This window comes from Oncorhynchus kisutch, linkage group LG13, assembly GCF_002021735.2.
Source record: "Oncorhynchus kisutch isolate 150728-3 linkage group LG13, Okis_V2, whole genome shotgun sequence".
Classification (NCBI taxonomy): Eukaryota; Metazoa; Chordata; class Actinopteri; order Salmoniformes; family Salmonidae; genus Oncorhynchus; species Oncorhynchus kisutch.
This window is the reverse complement of record NC_034186.2, coordinates 37,747,691-37,761,216: the sequence shown is the minus strand read 5'-3', so window position 1 is coordinate 37,761,216 and position 13,526 is coordinate 37,747,691. Positions and strand designations below refer to the sequence as shown.

The 13,526-nt window shown below is 40.3% G+C and overlaps 1 protein-coding gene across 2 annotated transcripts; it reads right to left on the bottom strand.

Moving 5' to 3' along the window:
* Nucleotides 1–4,770: 4,770 nt before the first annotated feature.
* On the bottom strand, nucleotides 4,771–9,024 carry LOC109901544 (transmembrane protein 221). Of its 2 annotated transcripts, none has more exons than XM_020497543.2 (3): nucleotides 8,781–9,024; nucleotides 7,830–7,915; nucleotides 4,771–5,750 (listed from the first exon to the last, which is right to left on the bottom strand). In XM_020497543.2, the coding sequence occupies exons 1-3, from the start codon at nucleotides 8,783–8,785 to the stop codon at nucleotides 5,218–5,220; spliced, it is 624 nt and encodes a 207-aa protein (XP_020353132.1). In that variant the 5' UTR covers nucleotides 8,786–9,024; the 3' UTR covers nucleotides 4,771–5,217. The 2 variants fall into 2 exon arrangements, with proteins under 2 accessions (XP_020353132.1, XP_020353130.1); XM_020497541.2 differs by having other exon boundaries at nucleotides 8,490–9,007.
* Nucleotides 9,025–13,526: the final 4,502 nt, after the last annotated feature.

Here is a 13,526-nt window from a genome sequence, read left to right as displayed (position 1 = left end):
CATACCAAACGTTTTAGGTCCATACACAGATCGGCTACATACTGTAGCTAGCTACACATCCATAGGCATAGTTATTTTTATCCTCCACTACACAATAAGCAAATAGTTAGCTATGTTACTTCAGCTGCATGGAAAATATAAGCAAGGCAAACTTACACTATTGTACATTCAATTTGCAGTAAATAATTTAGCTAGCTAGATTCTTTACATCCACTGTTTTACAAGACGACACCCTGGTTTGCTGGTTTTCTCAGGAGTCCCTAAAACATAAAACAACACAAATTACAATTTCATACTCATATCATAACACTAGCTAGCTGGCTAATGTTAGCTAGTCAGCTAAATTGCTAAATAGCGATTTTCGTAAATTAACTTTATGGCAAAAAAATATGCACAATCATTTGTCTCTACATTAACTAACATATTCCTCTCAATTATAAATGTTTTGCTTGACCCGTTATGACCTTTCTAATTACTTATATTTGCTTCCACTGTAATGTTTTGTCAGCCATTTTTGCTGAAGAATGTCACCAGCGACGGATGGCTCGCGTCAAATTCATCATTGGAACCACTTTGTATGACTGGTCAAATAAAAACATTGGGACCCAAATGCATAATGAGTGCTCTTGCAGTGGTCTGGAGCAATGAAGCCGTGATGCTGGGTACTCCTAAGTCCCCCGGTGTAAACTCACAACTTTTAAAGGAGGAACCACTGTATATGTCAAGATAATTTCAAAAGGGTTTTCTAATGATCAATTAGCTATTTAAAATGATAAACTTGGATTAGCTAACACAATGTGCCATTGTAACACAGTAGTGGTGGTTGCTGATATTGGGCCTCTGTACGCCTATGTAGATAATCCATTAAAAATCAGCTGTTTCCAGCTACAATAGTCATTTACAACATTAACAATGTCTACACTGAATTTCTGATCAATTTGTTGTTATTTTAATGGACCAAAAATGTGCTTTTCTCTCAAAAACAAGGGCATTTCTAAGTGACCCCAAACTTTTGAATGGTAGTGTAAATCTAGTAAAGGAATAGAAATATATGGACGAGCAATGTTAGTAAACTATTATGTTTATCCTTAACCATTGATTCCTCATCTGGTCTCTTCTCTGCACCTGGGTCCAACCTCACCATGTCACAGATTTGGTCTTGTGTTTTAGGTTATTATCCTGCTGAAAGATTAATTAATTTCCGTGTCTGGAGGAAAGCAGACTCTGAATGAGGTTTTCCTCAAATGTTTCCTGTGCTTTGCTCCCGTACGTTCTATTTTATCCTGAAAAACTCCGCAGTCCCTAATGACTGCAAGCATACCCATAACATGATGCAGCCACCATTATGCTTGAAAATATGGAGAGTGGTACACCGTAATGTGTTGTATTGGATTTGCTGCATACATAACACTTTGTATTCAGAACAAAAAGGTCATTGCTTTGCCACGTTTTGCTAAATTAGTTTAGTGCAGGGGTGTCAAACTCATTCCATGGAGGGCTGGTTTATGTTTTTTTCCTTTCAATGAAGACCTAGACAACTAGGTGAGGGGAGTTCCTTACTAATCAGTGACCTTCATTCATCAATAAAGTACAAGGATGGAGCAAAAACTCGCAGACACTCGGCCCGCTGTGTTCCAAACCAGATGCATGTTTTGGAATATTTGTATTCTGTACAGGCTTCCTTCTTTTCACTGTAATATTGCAAAAAATACGCCAGGACATATACTCCGAGCATGTGCTGACGAACTGGCAAGTGTCTTCACTGACATTTCCAAACTGTCCCTGACTGAGTCTGTAATACCAACATGTTTCAAGCAGGTAACCTGCCTAAATGACTACCAACCTGTAGCACTCACGTCTGTAGACATGACGTGCTTTGAAAGGCTGGTCATGGCTCACATCAACACCATTATCCCAAAAACTCCAGACACACTTCAATTTGCATACCGCCCAACAGATCCACAGATAATGCAATCTCTATTGCACTCCACACTGCCCTTTCCCACCTGAACAAAAGGAACACCTATTTGAGAATGCTATTCATTGACTAGAGCTCAGCGTTCAACACCATAGTGCCCACATAGCTCATCACTAAGCTAAGGACCCTGGGACTAAACACCTCCCTCTGCAACTGGATCCTGGACTTCTTGATGGGCTGCCCCCAGGTGGTAAGGGTAGGTAACCACACATCTGCCTTATTGATCCTCAACACGGGGGCTCCTCAGGGGTGCGTGCTCAGTCCCCTCCTGTACTCCCTGTTCACTCATGACTGTATGGCCAAGCACGACTCCAACACCATCATTAAGTTTGCCGAGGACAGAAAAGTGGTAGGCCTGACCACCGACAACGATGAGACAGCCTATAGGGAGGAGGTCAGAGACCTGGCCGTGTGGTTCCAGGATAAAAACCTCTCCCTCAACATGATCAAGGCAAAGGAGATGATTGTGGACTGCAGGAAAGGAGGACCGAGCACGCCCCCATTCTCAACGACAGGGATGTAGTGGAGCAGGTTGAGAGCTTCAAGTTCCTTGATGTCCACATCACCAATAAACTATCATGGTATAAACTCACCAAGACAGTTGTGAAGAGGGCACGACAAAGCCTATTCCCCCCAGGAGACTGAAAAGATTTGGCATGGGTCCTCAGATCCTCAAAAGGTTCTACAGCTGTACCATCGAGAGCATCCTGACTGGTTGCATCACTGCCTGGTATGGCACCTGTTCGACCTCCGGCCACAAGGCACTACAGAGGGTAGTGTGTATGGCCCAGTACATCACTAGGACCAAGCTTCCTGCCATCCAGGACGTCTATACCAGGTGGTGCAGAGGAAGGCCCTATAAGTTGTCAAAGACTCCAGCCACCCTAGTCATAGACTATTCTCTCTGCTACCGCATGTCAAGCGGTACAGGAGTGCCAAGTCTAGGTCCAAGAGGCTTCTTAACAGCTTCTACCCCGATGCCATAAGACACTTGAACAGCTTATCAAATGGTTACCTCGACTAACCTGTGTCCCCGCACATTGACTCTATACCGGTACCCCCTGTATATAGCCTCACTATTTTACTGCTGCTCTTTAATTATATGTTATTTTTAATTTTTACTTAACACTTATTTTTCTAAACTGCATTGTTGGTCAAGGGTAAGTAAGTATTTCACTGTAAGGTCTACACCTGTTGTATTCGGCGCATGTGGCAAATACAATTTGATTTGATTTGTAAATTAGGTTAGTGTTGGCCATTGGCCTTATGCTGAAATCCCTCAGTGGTTTCTTTCCTCTCCGGCAACTGAGTTAGGAAGGATGCCTGTATATTTGTAGTGACTGGGTGTATTGATACACCATCCAAAGTCTAATTAATAACTTCACCATGCCCAAAGGGATATTCAATGTCTGCTTTTTTATTTTTACCCATCAACAAATAGATGCCCATCTTTGCAAGGCATAGGAAAAACCTCCCTGGTCCTCCTTGGTCCCTGGTTGAATCTGTGTTTTAAATTCACTGCTCGACTGAGGGGTACAGAGATGAGGTAGTAATTAAAAAATCATATTAAACACTGTTATTGCACATAGAGTGAGTCCATGCAACTTATGTGATTTCAGCAAATGTTTACTCCTGAACTTATTTAGGATTGCCATAACCAACTGGTTAAATACCTATGGACCAAAACAGGCTGAAATTTCAGGCAGTTTTTTCAAAGTGCTTTTACACTAAAAGGGCATTGTAATAATTTTCTAAATGTCATAGCATTATTCCAACCTCATAGTGTGTAAATAAATCATCTTGAATAAATTAATGTGACATATGAAAGACTAAAAAGGACCTCAAATGGCCACTTTATCACAATTTTCTCAATTTGTTAGTGATAAAAATGTAAAAAGCATATCAAACATTGTTCCTTCCAAATAAGTTTCTATGTAAGAATTGGCCCAAATATTTTTTGCTAGCATGGAATCGCCCTTGTATTTATTTAACACATATTCATCTTTTCATTTCCAGTGCAGTGAAAAGCATGACAAACAGCAGCCTGCACTTCAAAAGCAGAGATGGGCTCAGCCATCAGCATGAACGTACAAATCAGCATCTCCCAGGGGCGCAGGTAGGAGGCAGTAAACAACCAATTCCACTCACTTTGACTCTGGGACACAGTAACAATGCTGTGTATCTTCCATTTGTCTGATTGCCCACAAACCTCCATTCACCACAGCTGAGGATATTTATTTATTTTTACATTTCCCTGTTCAAGTTAAAGGGTGGAGTTGATGAGGCTGATAAACTTATTTTGAGTGAAAGCCAAAAAAAACTGTTCATAGACATGGGCCACCATTTCTTGTCTTTGTTATTTTTCTTAGCAATCATCATCCTTTCTTTCATTCATTCATCACCCGTTCTTTGCATTATTATTTGCCATTATTTTCATGTTTCTCGAAGTTTGACGTTTTCTTCCTTATTCCCCCACACTGTCACATGCACACAGCTCACATGAAGCGACCCCCCCCCCCTCGCCCATTCCTCCTGACACTCCACCACATCCCCCATCCACTTCCTCCGGACTTCTGAAAGACAGTCCAAGGTTAATAGTTCCTCAGGCATCACACTCAAAGCTATACTTAGCTTTAACTCGGCCACAAGGACTTCTAGGCACTCACTTGAAAATCTGGAAAAGTGCACAAGGAATGAACCTGAATGTGCTATTAGACTACTGGTTTACATCAACTGTTCCACTTTATCTTTTAGGACAGGGTGTTTTGTAACAACATACTCAACGTTTGAAATTATTTTACAAAATGAGTTTATTCACAGTTATTATACACAGTTTTGGCGATATATTTCATGGATCATTCTTGGTCTTTACCAAACACTTGAAAATTAAAGCATTTATTAGCAAATCTTTAAATCATATAATCACATCGCAACAAAAGCATTAGCTGTAGCTAGTTAGTCACTAACATTTTCCAGTGGAATACCAGTAAGTAAACATTCTACAGAGGGCTTAATAGTGATGGAATCAAACATGGTTAGTGTGTAAAAAGTCAATAGGGATGTTAAGAAAGGTGTATTAAAATGACAATTCCACTGTATTGAAATGTGGGATAGCTCAGAGCTTTTATATAGCTTCAGCTATTTTCTATCCATATTCTATCCGTATTCTTCAGAACGGTAGATCGTATGGGCGGAATGAACTAGTCTTGTGCTAACTGCGATGACTTGTGCAGTGCATCTCACACTAGAGTAGAGTCTTTACTGGAGGCCCCTGACTTGCGGGCCAGCACGCTTCTCATCTCATTGTTAATGCCATTCCATGGCTTAGACGGAGACTGCAGCGGCCCCGACTCTGTCGACAGGGTCCTTTGCATTCTCGAGCCAACCCCACTGCCACCACTACTGTAGCCCTCCTTGTCACTGCCGTGACTCTGTGGGCCGTGGGATGGGGAGTGATGCTGGTGATGCTGCTTTGGGTCAGTACAGGGAGGGTAGGACAACTGTCGGTGGAGATGGGAGTTGTTGCGGAACCTCCTGGGTTTGTCCCCGTCTTGGAGCTCGCCGTGGCGGACGGCAGGGGTGCACTCTCCATGCTGGTTCTGGTACACGGTGTCAGTGTGCTCCCCACCATGGTAGTGTTGGGCGGTGCGGGCGGCTTTGACCAGTGAGTGAATCACGATCACCAGCAGAATCAGGATTCCTGAGGCCAGTACGCATGCGCTGGCGATGCCGGTCTCTACCTCAAACACCAGCAGCATGTAGATGGACATAGCTGCAGTAGAGAAAGAAACAGAGAGAGAGAGAGTGAGACTGACATAAAGAGAGAGCACCGCAGAGTGACAGGTACAGAAAGACTAGTTTATTACACTGTGAGAAAGATCACTTTTCAGGTCCCTTTTTCTCCCAGGGATGAATAACTCTAAATATTGTAGTGCATTGGCATTGTTTTTTTGTGTGTATTTTCCTCTATTTGACTAATGTTTGGTCATCTTTCAGCAGTTGAAGAACAACAGACCCAGGAGTGGTAAAGGAGGGAGGAGAGAAGAATAACTTTGGGATATGATGATGACGTTATGGAATTGCACAGCTCCCACTGAAAGGGAGCTGTGGGATCAGGGGGTCATCCACCCTCCATTACAATGGTGCACTGCCTCCCACCTGAACTAGGCATTCACTGGAATGGAAAGCCAACAGCTTTGCCTTGCCAGGACCTGCCTTAAGACATGCCAGTAATGCACGTCTGTCAAACACGCCATTGTTTTGGCCCTTGTGTATCAATCAGTTGAAGGGACTCTGAAAGCAGTGACCTTTGCCTCTGCTGCAAATTAACTGGAGTATATTTGTAGAAATCTGAATGAATTTGTCCTTTCTAAGGTCACGCAAAGCTCTATTTGGTACAATCTGTTATTGTTTAACAGTTGGTCTGAACGGATGTAATGTCTGATAAATTAATCTGCTTTAGCTAAATGAAAAGTGCTTTCACATGACGTTATGTGGGGTGACTACAGTGTTCATAATACTACCGAATATATATTCCAGACTTGGAATTGTTTCAACTCTCTACCCAAGGCTTTTACTTGCGACATAATTAAATGCACTAAAGAGTAACAATGGGTACATATTGAAGATGTGCATGCTCATCCCCAGAATGTTTTCACGTGTCTATTTTCAAAGGATAAAGCAAAGAACATTAACAACTTCATAGTTAAGAACACTATAACAACATTGAAGAACATGAAAAGGATTCTACAAGAACCAATATCACTCCCTAAAAACAATGGAGTAATCCTTGGATATCATTTCAGAATTCACCGATTAAATTGGCCCACATGGAACACTAAATGCATAGAAAACGTAAATTACTTGGCAACAGAAAATACATTTATTTCCATGATAGAATTAAAGAGTAATTTTGGACTGACCAATGTAGATAGTTTCAACTACATGCAACTTAAAAGTTACATATCACAATATGTTGATTTTAAATAATTTAGACATCAGAGCAACCTTGAGGGAATCCTATTTGAGTCAGAAAAGGAAGTTCATATGATAGGGAAGATATACAAATCTTGCAGAGAGCATATCCCACTGACAAGCTCTTAAAAAAAACTGTTGGAACCAAGATTTAAGAACTGATGTTGGCACAAGATGGAGGGATAACTAAAGAAATTACAATTAACAAAAATGGAAGCTAATGTATGGCATTTATTATACAAGAGACAAAGTTCACAAATTCTACAGCACAAGGTAAGGTCATGTCTTAAGTCTAAAACAAATAATGAATCAATAATTCATGCTTTCTGGGAACGCTATGAAGTCCGGAAGTTGTGGGCGGGGCTAGAAATGCGGCTGTCAGAAGTATTACAATGTAAATGTACTTTTAATCCATCTGTTTGCATGTGGGGGTGTAGTGAGATTCTCTTCTCATTTTGAAAAAAATGTGTACTAAAAACATAGAAATCAATCCACCATCATTAGCACAACAGAAAAATATAATGATTTATTATTTAAATAATCAAAAGTGTGCGGGCAAGAAACAAAATGGAGCAGTTTCAGGCCGTGTTGCGGAAAGTGATGCAGGCGCTGGAGATGGGGGTTTGTGCTAGTGGGTCTGGGAAGGTGGGATGTTTGTATGATGTTGTTTGTATGTGTATGTATTGTTTATAAAATATCAAATAAAATCTTACAAAGGCAACAACAAAAAATACTACCAAATATGTTGCAGTTTGATACTCATGATATAGCCAATGAGTTTGTGGTGCCACTTGTAAAAAAGATTTGTAAGGTTCTTCTAATTTTATTCAAACAGTTCATTATGGCCCTTACTGTTTACATTTGTTGTCTGTCTTACCTGCTAAGTATACTGAAACCCCAAGGCAAAATAATCCAATGGCCACATGTCGGACAGTTTGGCTATGGAATAGGAACCAGTCTGCTCTATGGGAGGAAATGAAGAAAATGCAATCAGTGACAATGATGACATGATCGTATGTTGACGGGTATTGTTCAATTAGTTCACCAAAATAAATAAATGATTTCAAGGTTCAAATTAGGCCTTCTCTTCTGTCCATTATTTTTCTATCATGAGATACTTTTCTTCTCAAAATTAGTTTATAGAATGCTTTGTCATTACTTGCACTGGAGTGCACAGAAGCTGGATCTATATGAAAGTCATAAAAATCACAGACACAATTCTAACCCAACGCGGGAAGAGCTAGGCCACTGAGATCATAGGCTGTGCACTGGGTGTACAACGAGGGAACGCTATTGTTTGTCGAGTTTATACTGAGTTCAGAGATAGGAGTGGTCGGTCAAGTAGCCTCTGCACCTGGTACACACGGAAAGTGGTGAATTTATAAGAATGTAATATTCTTAATTTAATTTCTGTCAATGTCCAACTTTAATATAATTGAAGCATGTTATTCAACAAAATAAACTGGAGGTGCATCAGTGATACAATTCTTGCCGACAACAAATACATTATCCTTAAAGTATGTTGATGAATGTGTACCTTTCTGTATCTTCTCCTCTGCATATCTCGGTTGTAAAGTAGCTGTGCAGAAGGCAGACCATGACAGAGCTCAAATTGAGCGTGAGGGAGAGAGCAGAGAGCACTATAGACACAGGCATAAGCACTGCCCAAACATTAGTTGGCACGATGGAGATGTTGGGGGTTGATTCCTTCACAGCAATCTGTTGTGATTGTATCTGGAAAATCAAAATGACCGATAGCAGAGACATAATCCCAGATAGGATCCCTAATGAAGACAGGACCATCAAAGACCGCTGGCTATAAACGTACCTCATATTTGGGCTATAAATCACGGACTGACATGGGCGCCCCTATCTTTGGAAAAAGTTATCCCGGTCGGAATCTCCTTTATCCTCGTACACGCGTTATCTTTCGCAACCTCTTCAATCTGCCATATACTGTGTCTGTAAAGAGTTGAAACAATTGTGAATAGGAAAAAGTAAGAAACCTGGGATTGAAAGAATGTGCGTGTTATTTGCGTGTTGTGCACAAGCACCCGATCCCCCGACCGAGCATGTGATGTTTTTAAAATCCCCGGATTAAAAACTTCGCAACAACAATGAATTTTTCAATTGGATTCTCCAAAACAATGCGTTTAAATGCTCGTCCGAAGCAGTCCACTGCCGGAGGAAAAACTGTTTGCAAACTTTAGAAAACTGTTCACTTTCCTTTCCAAAACATGAATTACCCCCGCATGAATGCATTTGTTAAACATGTAAAACAATTGCAGTAGTGCGCTTTGAATTTAAACTTCAGATACATTTGAAATGTGAAGAAAACATTGGTCCAAAAAATGTATTTGATTGTGACCAGGTCTATGATTTGTATTTATTTCTCTTAGTCTAGGCTACAGTTATATATTTGATGCAGTTTTAGGCTGGGTTTCTGTACAGCACTTTGAGATATCAGCTGATGTACGAAGGGCTATATAAATAAATTTGATTGAATTTGATTGATAAGGGTTTATCATAGTCCAAAACATGTACATGTATGCACGGCAGTGTTCTACAATATTGGACGGTTGACTTTCGTAGCCTACTTTTCTAACTCTCAGCACAGCTCAAGCAATTTCTCCATCTGTCCATACATTCAAATGAATAGAGGATGTGTACCAGAGACGCATTGGTTGGGAATTGTAGTGAGGTGCGTATTCCATCTGTGCGTCCCCACAGATGGTGGTCTCAGAGCCTTGTAGCTATTGTATTTCGAAATGGGACGCTGAACTATCGCGTTCTAGCAGTGGTGGAAAAAGTAAACAATTGTCATACTTGACTAAAACGAAATAGACCTTAATAGAAAAGGACTCAAGTAAAAGTGAAAGTCACACAGTAAAATACCACATGAGTAAAAGTCGAAAAGTATTTGGTTTTAAATATACTTAAGTATCAAAAATAAATCTAAGTGCTAAAATATACTTAAGTGTCAAAAGTAAAAGTATAAATCATTTCAAATTCCTTATATTAAGCAAACCAGACGGCACCATGTTCTTGTTTTTTTAAATTTTTGGATAGCCAACACTCAGACATAATTTACAAACAAATCATGTGTGTTTAGCAAGTTCGCCAGATCAGAGGCCGGGAATGACACGGGATGTTCTCTTGATAAGTGCGTTAATTGGACCATTGTCCTGTGCTGCTAAGCAAGTAAAATGTAAAGAATACTTTTGTGTGTCAGGGAAAATGTATGGAGTAAAAAGTACATTATTTTCTTTAGGAATGTAAGTGAAGTAAAAATGGTCCAAAATATAAATAGTAAAGTATTTTTACTTAAGTACTTTACACCACTGCGTCCTAGATGATGAGAAGCGATAGACCGGTGCACCATTGGGACATAACCGAGTGGCTCTGAGACCACTTAACTATGTATGCACAGTTATGACAATATGTTCTTGTCTCCGCCCTAACGATGGGAGTTGTTGTATCATGGAAGGATTTTTACAGGAGAGAACCCTCTTGCATCGCCTCTTCCTCTCTGGCAAAAGCCAAAGAGTTCCTGAGAATTTGAAATGGAGTGGCCTCTCTCTCATCCTTGAACTCTCCCCCAATTAACTTTTCAATGGTTGCCTTGGAAAAAAACACTGAAATACCCAGAGACAGCGCACTGCTGTTGCTCTGTTGGTTTGAGGCTACTGCGCTGTGCACTCGCCCACCTTTCCTTTTAGACCCCTATAGGAACCTTAATCCATTTCACCTTTGAAAACATTATTGTACATTAAAGAGGCCTACTATTTATGTCCATCATCCATATAGACTATGGCCATGCCACTTTGGGTCATTAAATTCACCTCCATTTTCTGAAGTGTCTTTAAGTACATGGATGGTCTTTTTGATATAGTAAACAAATAGAATACCTTTTTGATTTTATGCAACAAAACTTTGTTGTTGTATTTGTTCGATTCTGAAGCATAGGCTATAAGCACATGTAAAATCCCACAACACCCAAAAAGCTCTACAAACCAAAGCTTATTTCAGGTATACTTTTTTAAATGTACTGATGCAGGTCTCACTAGCAATGAGGGGTAAGATAAATGTTCTCTGCGTGTGATTGTCTGACTCTTTCTTGAAGACAGTAGGACAACTGTAGAGCAGCTAAAGGTTGGGGGTTTGGGGTAAAGGTCTGGCTTAATGCTGTTCTGACGGAGATAAGCTCGCGGCTATGAAAGTGCACACAACAAAGAATTGCTCTCATACATGCACACTGACCATGGAGTCTATTTCTGAATTCAACAGCCCCACCACACACACTAAAATGGCAGCCGCTGATGTTGTCGAAAGCAGAAGTGAGCAGTTTCAGGAAAACAAAAAAATAAGTCTAAATGTGAACACTTTCCAAAGGGCTCCTTCATCTGACATAGAATGTACTCTCTTTTTAATGTGATTCATAATGCTTATGGTCACAGCACTGATATGTAAACTTTGTTACGGCATCGAAATGACTAACATACAGTATATCCTACACAATGAATAACCTTTAGACAGAGTGTCAACACTGCTCCTATGATTCTTAGCAGGTGGTTTTTACTTTTATTTACAGGTGATGGTTGTGTTTATTCTCCACTGAATTGGGTGAATCTAGCTGCACACAGGGATGTAGCCTATAGCAGGGGTGGAAGCGGCCCTCTGAGATGTTGCTAACTCTTGCATCATAAAGGGCCTTCTTTAAGATCATCAAGTGTGTGTGTATGCGTGAGCGCACATTGGTGTGTTTGTGTGTGTTTTTGAGTGGCGTGTGTGTGCGTAGTGCCTGCGTGTGTTAGGAGTGTCTCTGTGTGATTGCTCGATGTTAATAACACTTGTCCTTAAATTATTTTTAGGAGTAATGAAAGCAATGTGCCACCTCCCAAAAATAGTCAAGAATTGTGTAGCTCATATAAATGATTGAGTTATAACCTCTAAATATATCCATTAAGATAGTATGTGGACTATCTTTTGGCATCTTTGAAGTGACAAATGGATACTGTATATAATAAACTATGACAGTACTATGTTTGGCCTAAGGGATGTGGCTGTATTATTGAAGAGCCAAAGCCTTGATTAGCTGCGTGAGATCAGTCAAATGGTAAGACGACTATTGTAGATTTAACAAAATCAGGCAGAACCAATGGAAGTAAGACTAGTAGGACCTGTAGGCAGTGAGATTCAATGCGTTCAATGTTAGAGATTGTAACACAGCAGAATAAGTACAGAGCTATTGGATATGGGATCCTCTTATTGCCAGTATATTCACTCACCTATTGAAATGGCCCAAAATAGGAATTGGACAAAGCGAAGGAGGAATCAAAGTTACCTATCAATAGAAAACTTTTAGAAAATCCCATGCATCATCACATCGTTTAAAGTTCAGTAGCCTTCCTTTCTTTTGATCATTTCATTTCTATTTTTGTCTTTTTATCCACCACTATTCCCTTCTATTCTTAGGCCGCACTATTGATTATTTACCTTAAATTATCTATCTACTGACACACAGCCAATGTAAGTGAGTCAACAAGCAAGTGAGCAAATAGGGAGCTCCTAGGATGTGCTGTGAGACTAAATGAAAGGGTTACTACAGTAGCTTATTTTTCATGTAAAGAAAATAGGTTATTTTAATGCACAATCCAACTCATGCCAATGATAGGCCTTCATTAGAACATCGCTGACCAAGAACATTTGTTTTGAAAACCCAAGACAGTGACCATCAATAGACATATTCTCTGTGGTTTACATATGTTTTCTTCAGAAAAAGGCACAGAAAGCGCAATAGTCAAAAATAGCATATCTATGAACGACACAGACCAAGATCAGGCTTACTATGTAGCTTATCTTGTGTCTGATCTCTGTTTGTGTGTTTATATGTGTGTGTGGGTGTGTGTGTGTCTACCCACTCCGCTTCACTCCCTCATCCCTTCATTCCACTCCTCTGGCCTGCTACCTCTCCTGCAGTAATAGCTGCCCACTTTACAGTAGATTAAACTACTGTGTGTGTGTGTGTGTGTGTGTGTGTGTGTGTGTGTGTGTGTGTGTGTGTGTGTGTGTGTGTGTGTGTGTGTGTGTGTGTGTGTGTGTGTGTGTGTGTGTTCACCTCACACACCTAACACCAAGATGGGCAAGTTGCAATAGAACATCTTCAAGTGGAATGAAGTTGAAGAGTAACTGTATATGAGAGTATTAATGGCCTACAGGACAAGATGTTTCCAAGATGGCGTAGCAAATCAAAATCAAATCAAATGTATTTATATAGCCCTTCGTACATCAGCTGATATCTCAAAGTGCTGTACAGAAACCCAGCCTAAAACCCCAAACAGCAAGCAATGCAGGTGTAGAAGCACGGTGGCTAGGAAAAACTCCCTAGAAAGTAGCAGACGTGGTTTGTCGTCCTCTCGTTTACTTTTTGTATTCTTCGTCTTTTTTGTATATATTTCAATTTATTTTCAATCCCTTTTCCATTTTTAAATTAAATGTGACACGGATCTGCTATTTTTTAGATCGTATAGCCAGAACCTTCATCAGAAGTTAGCCATCCGAAGCTAACCAGCTA

Bases quoted from the DNA above. Each gene is read 5' to 3' on its own strand.
- LOC109901544 (XM_020497541.2), bottom strand. From the start codon at position 8,785: ATGAGGTACGTTTATAGCCAGCGGTCTTTGATGGTCCTGTCTTCATTA. The intron at 7,916-8,489 runs GTACACATTCAT...TTCCTCCCATAG, and splicing joins AGAGGAGAAGATACAGAAAG to AGCAGACTGGTTCCTATTCC. The intron at 5,751-7,829 runs GTAAGACAGACA...TCTCTACTGCAG, and splicing joins GGTTTCAGTATACTTAGCAG to CTATGTCCATCTACATGCTG.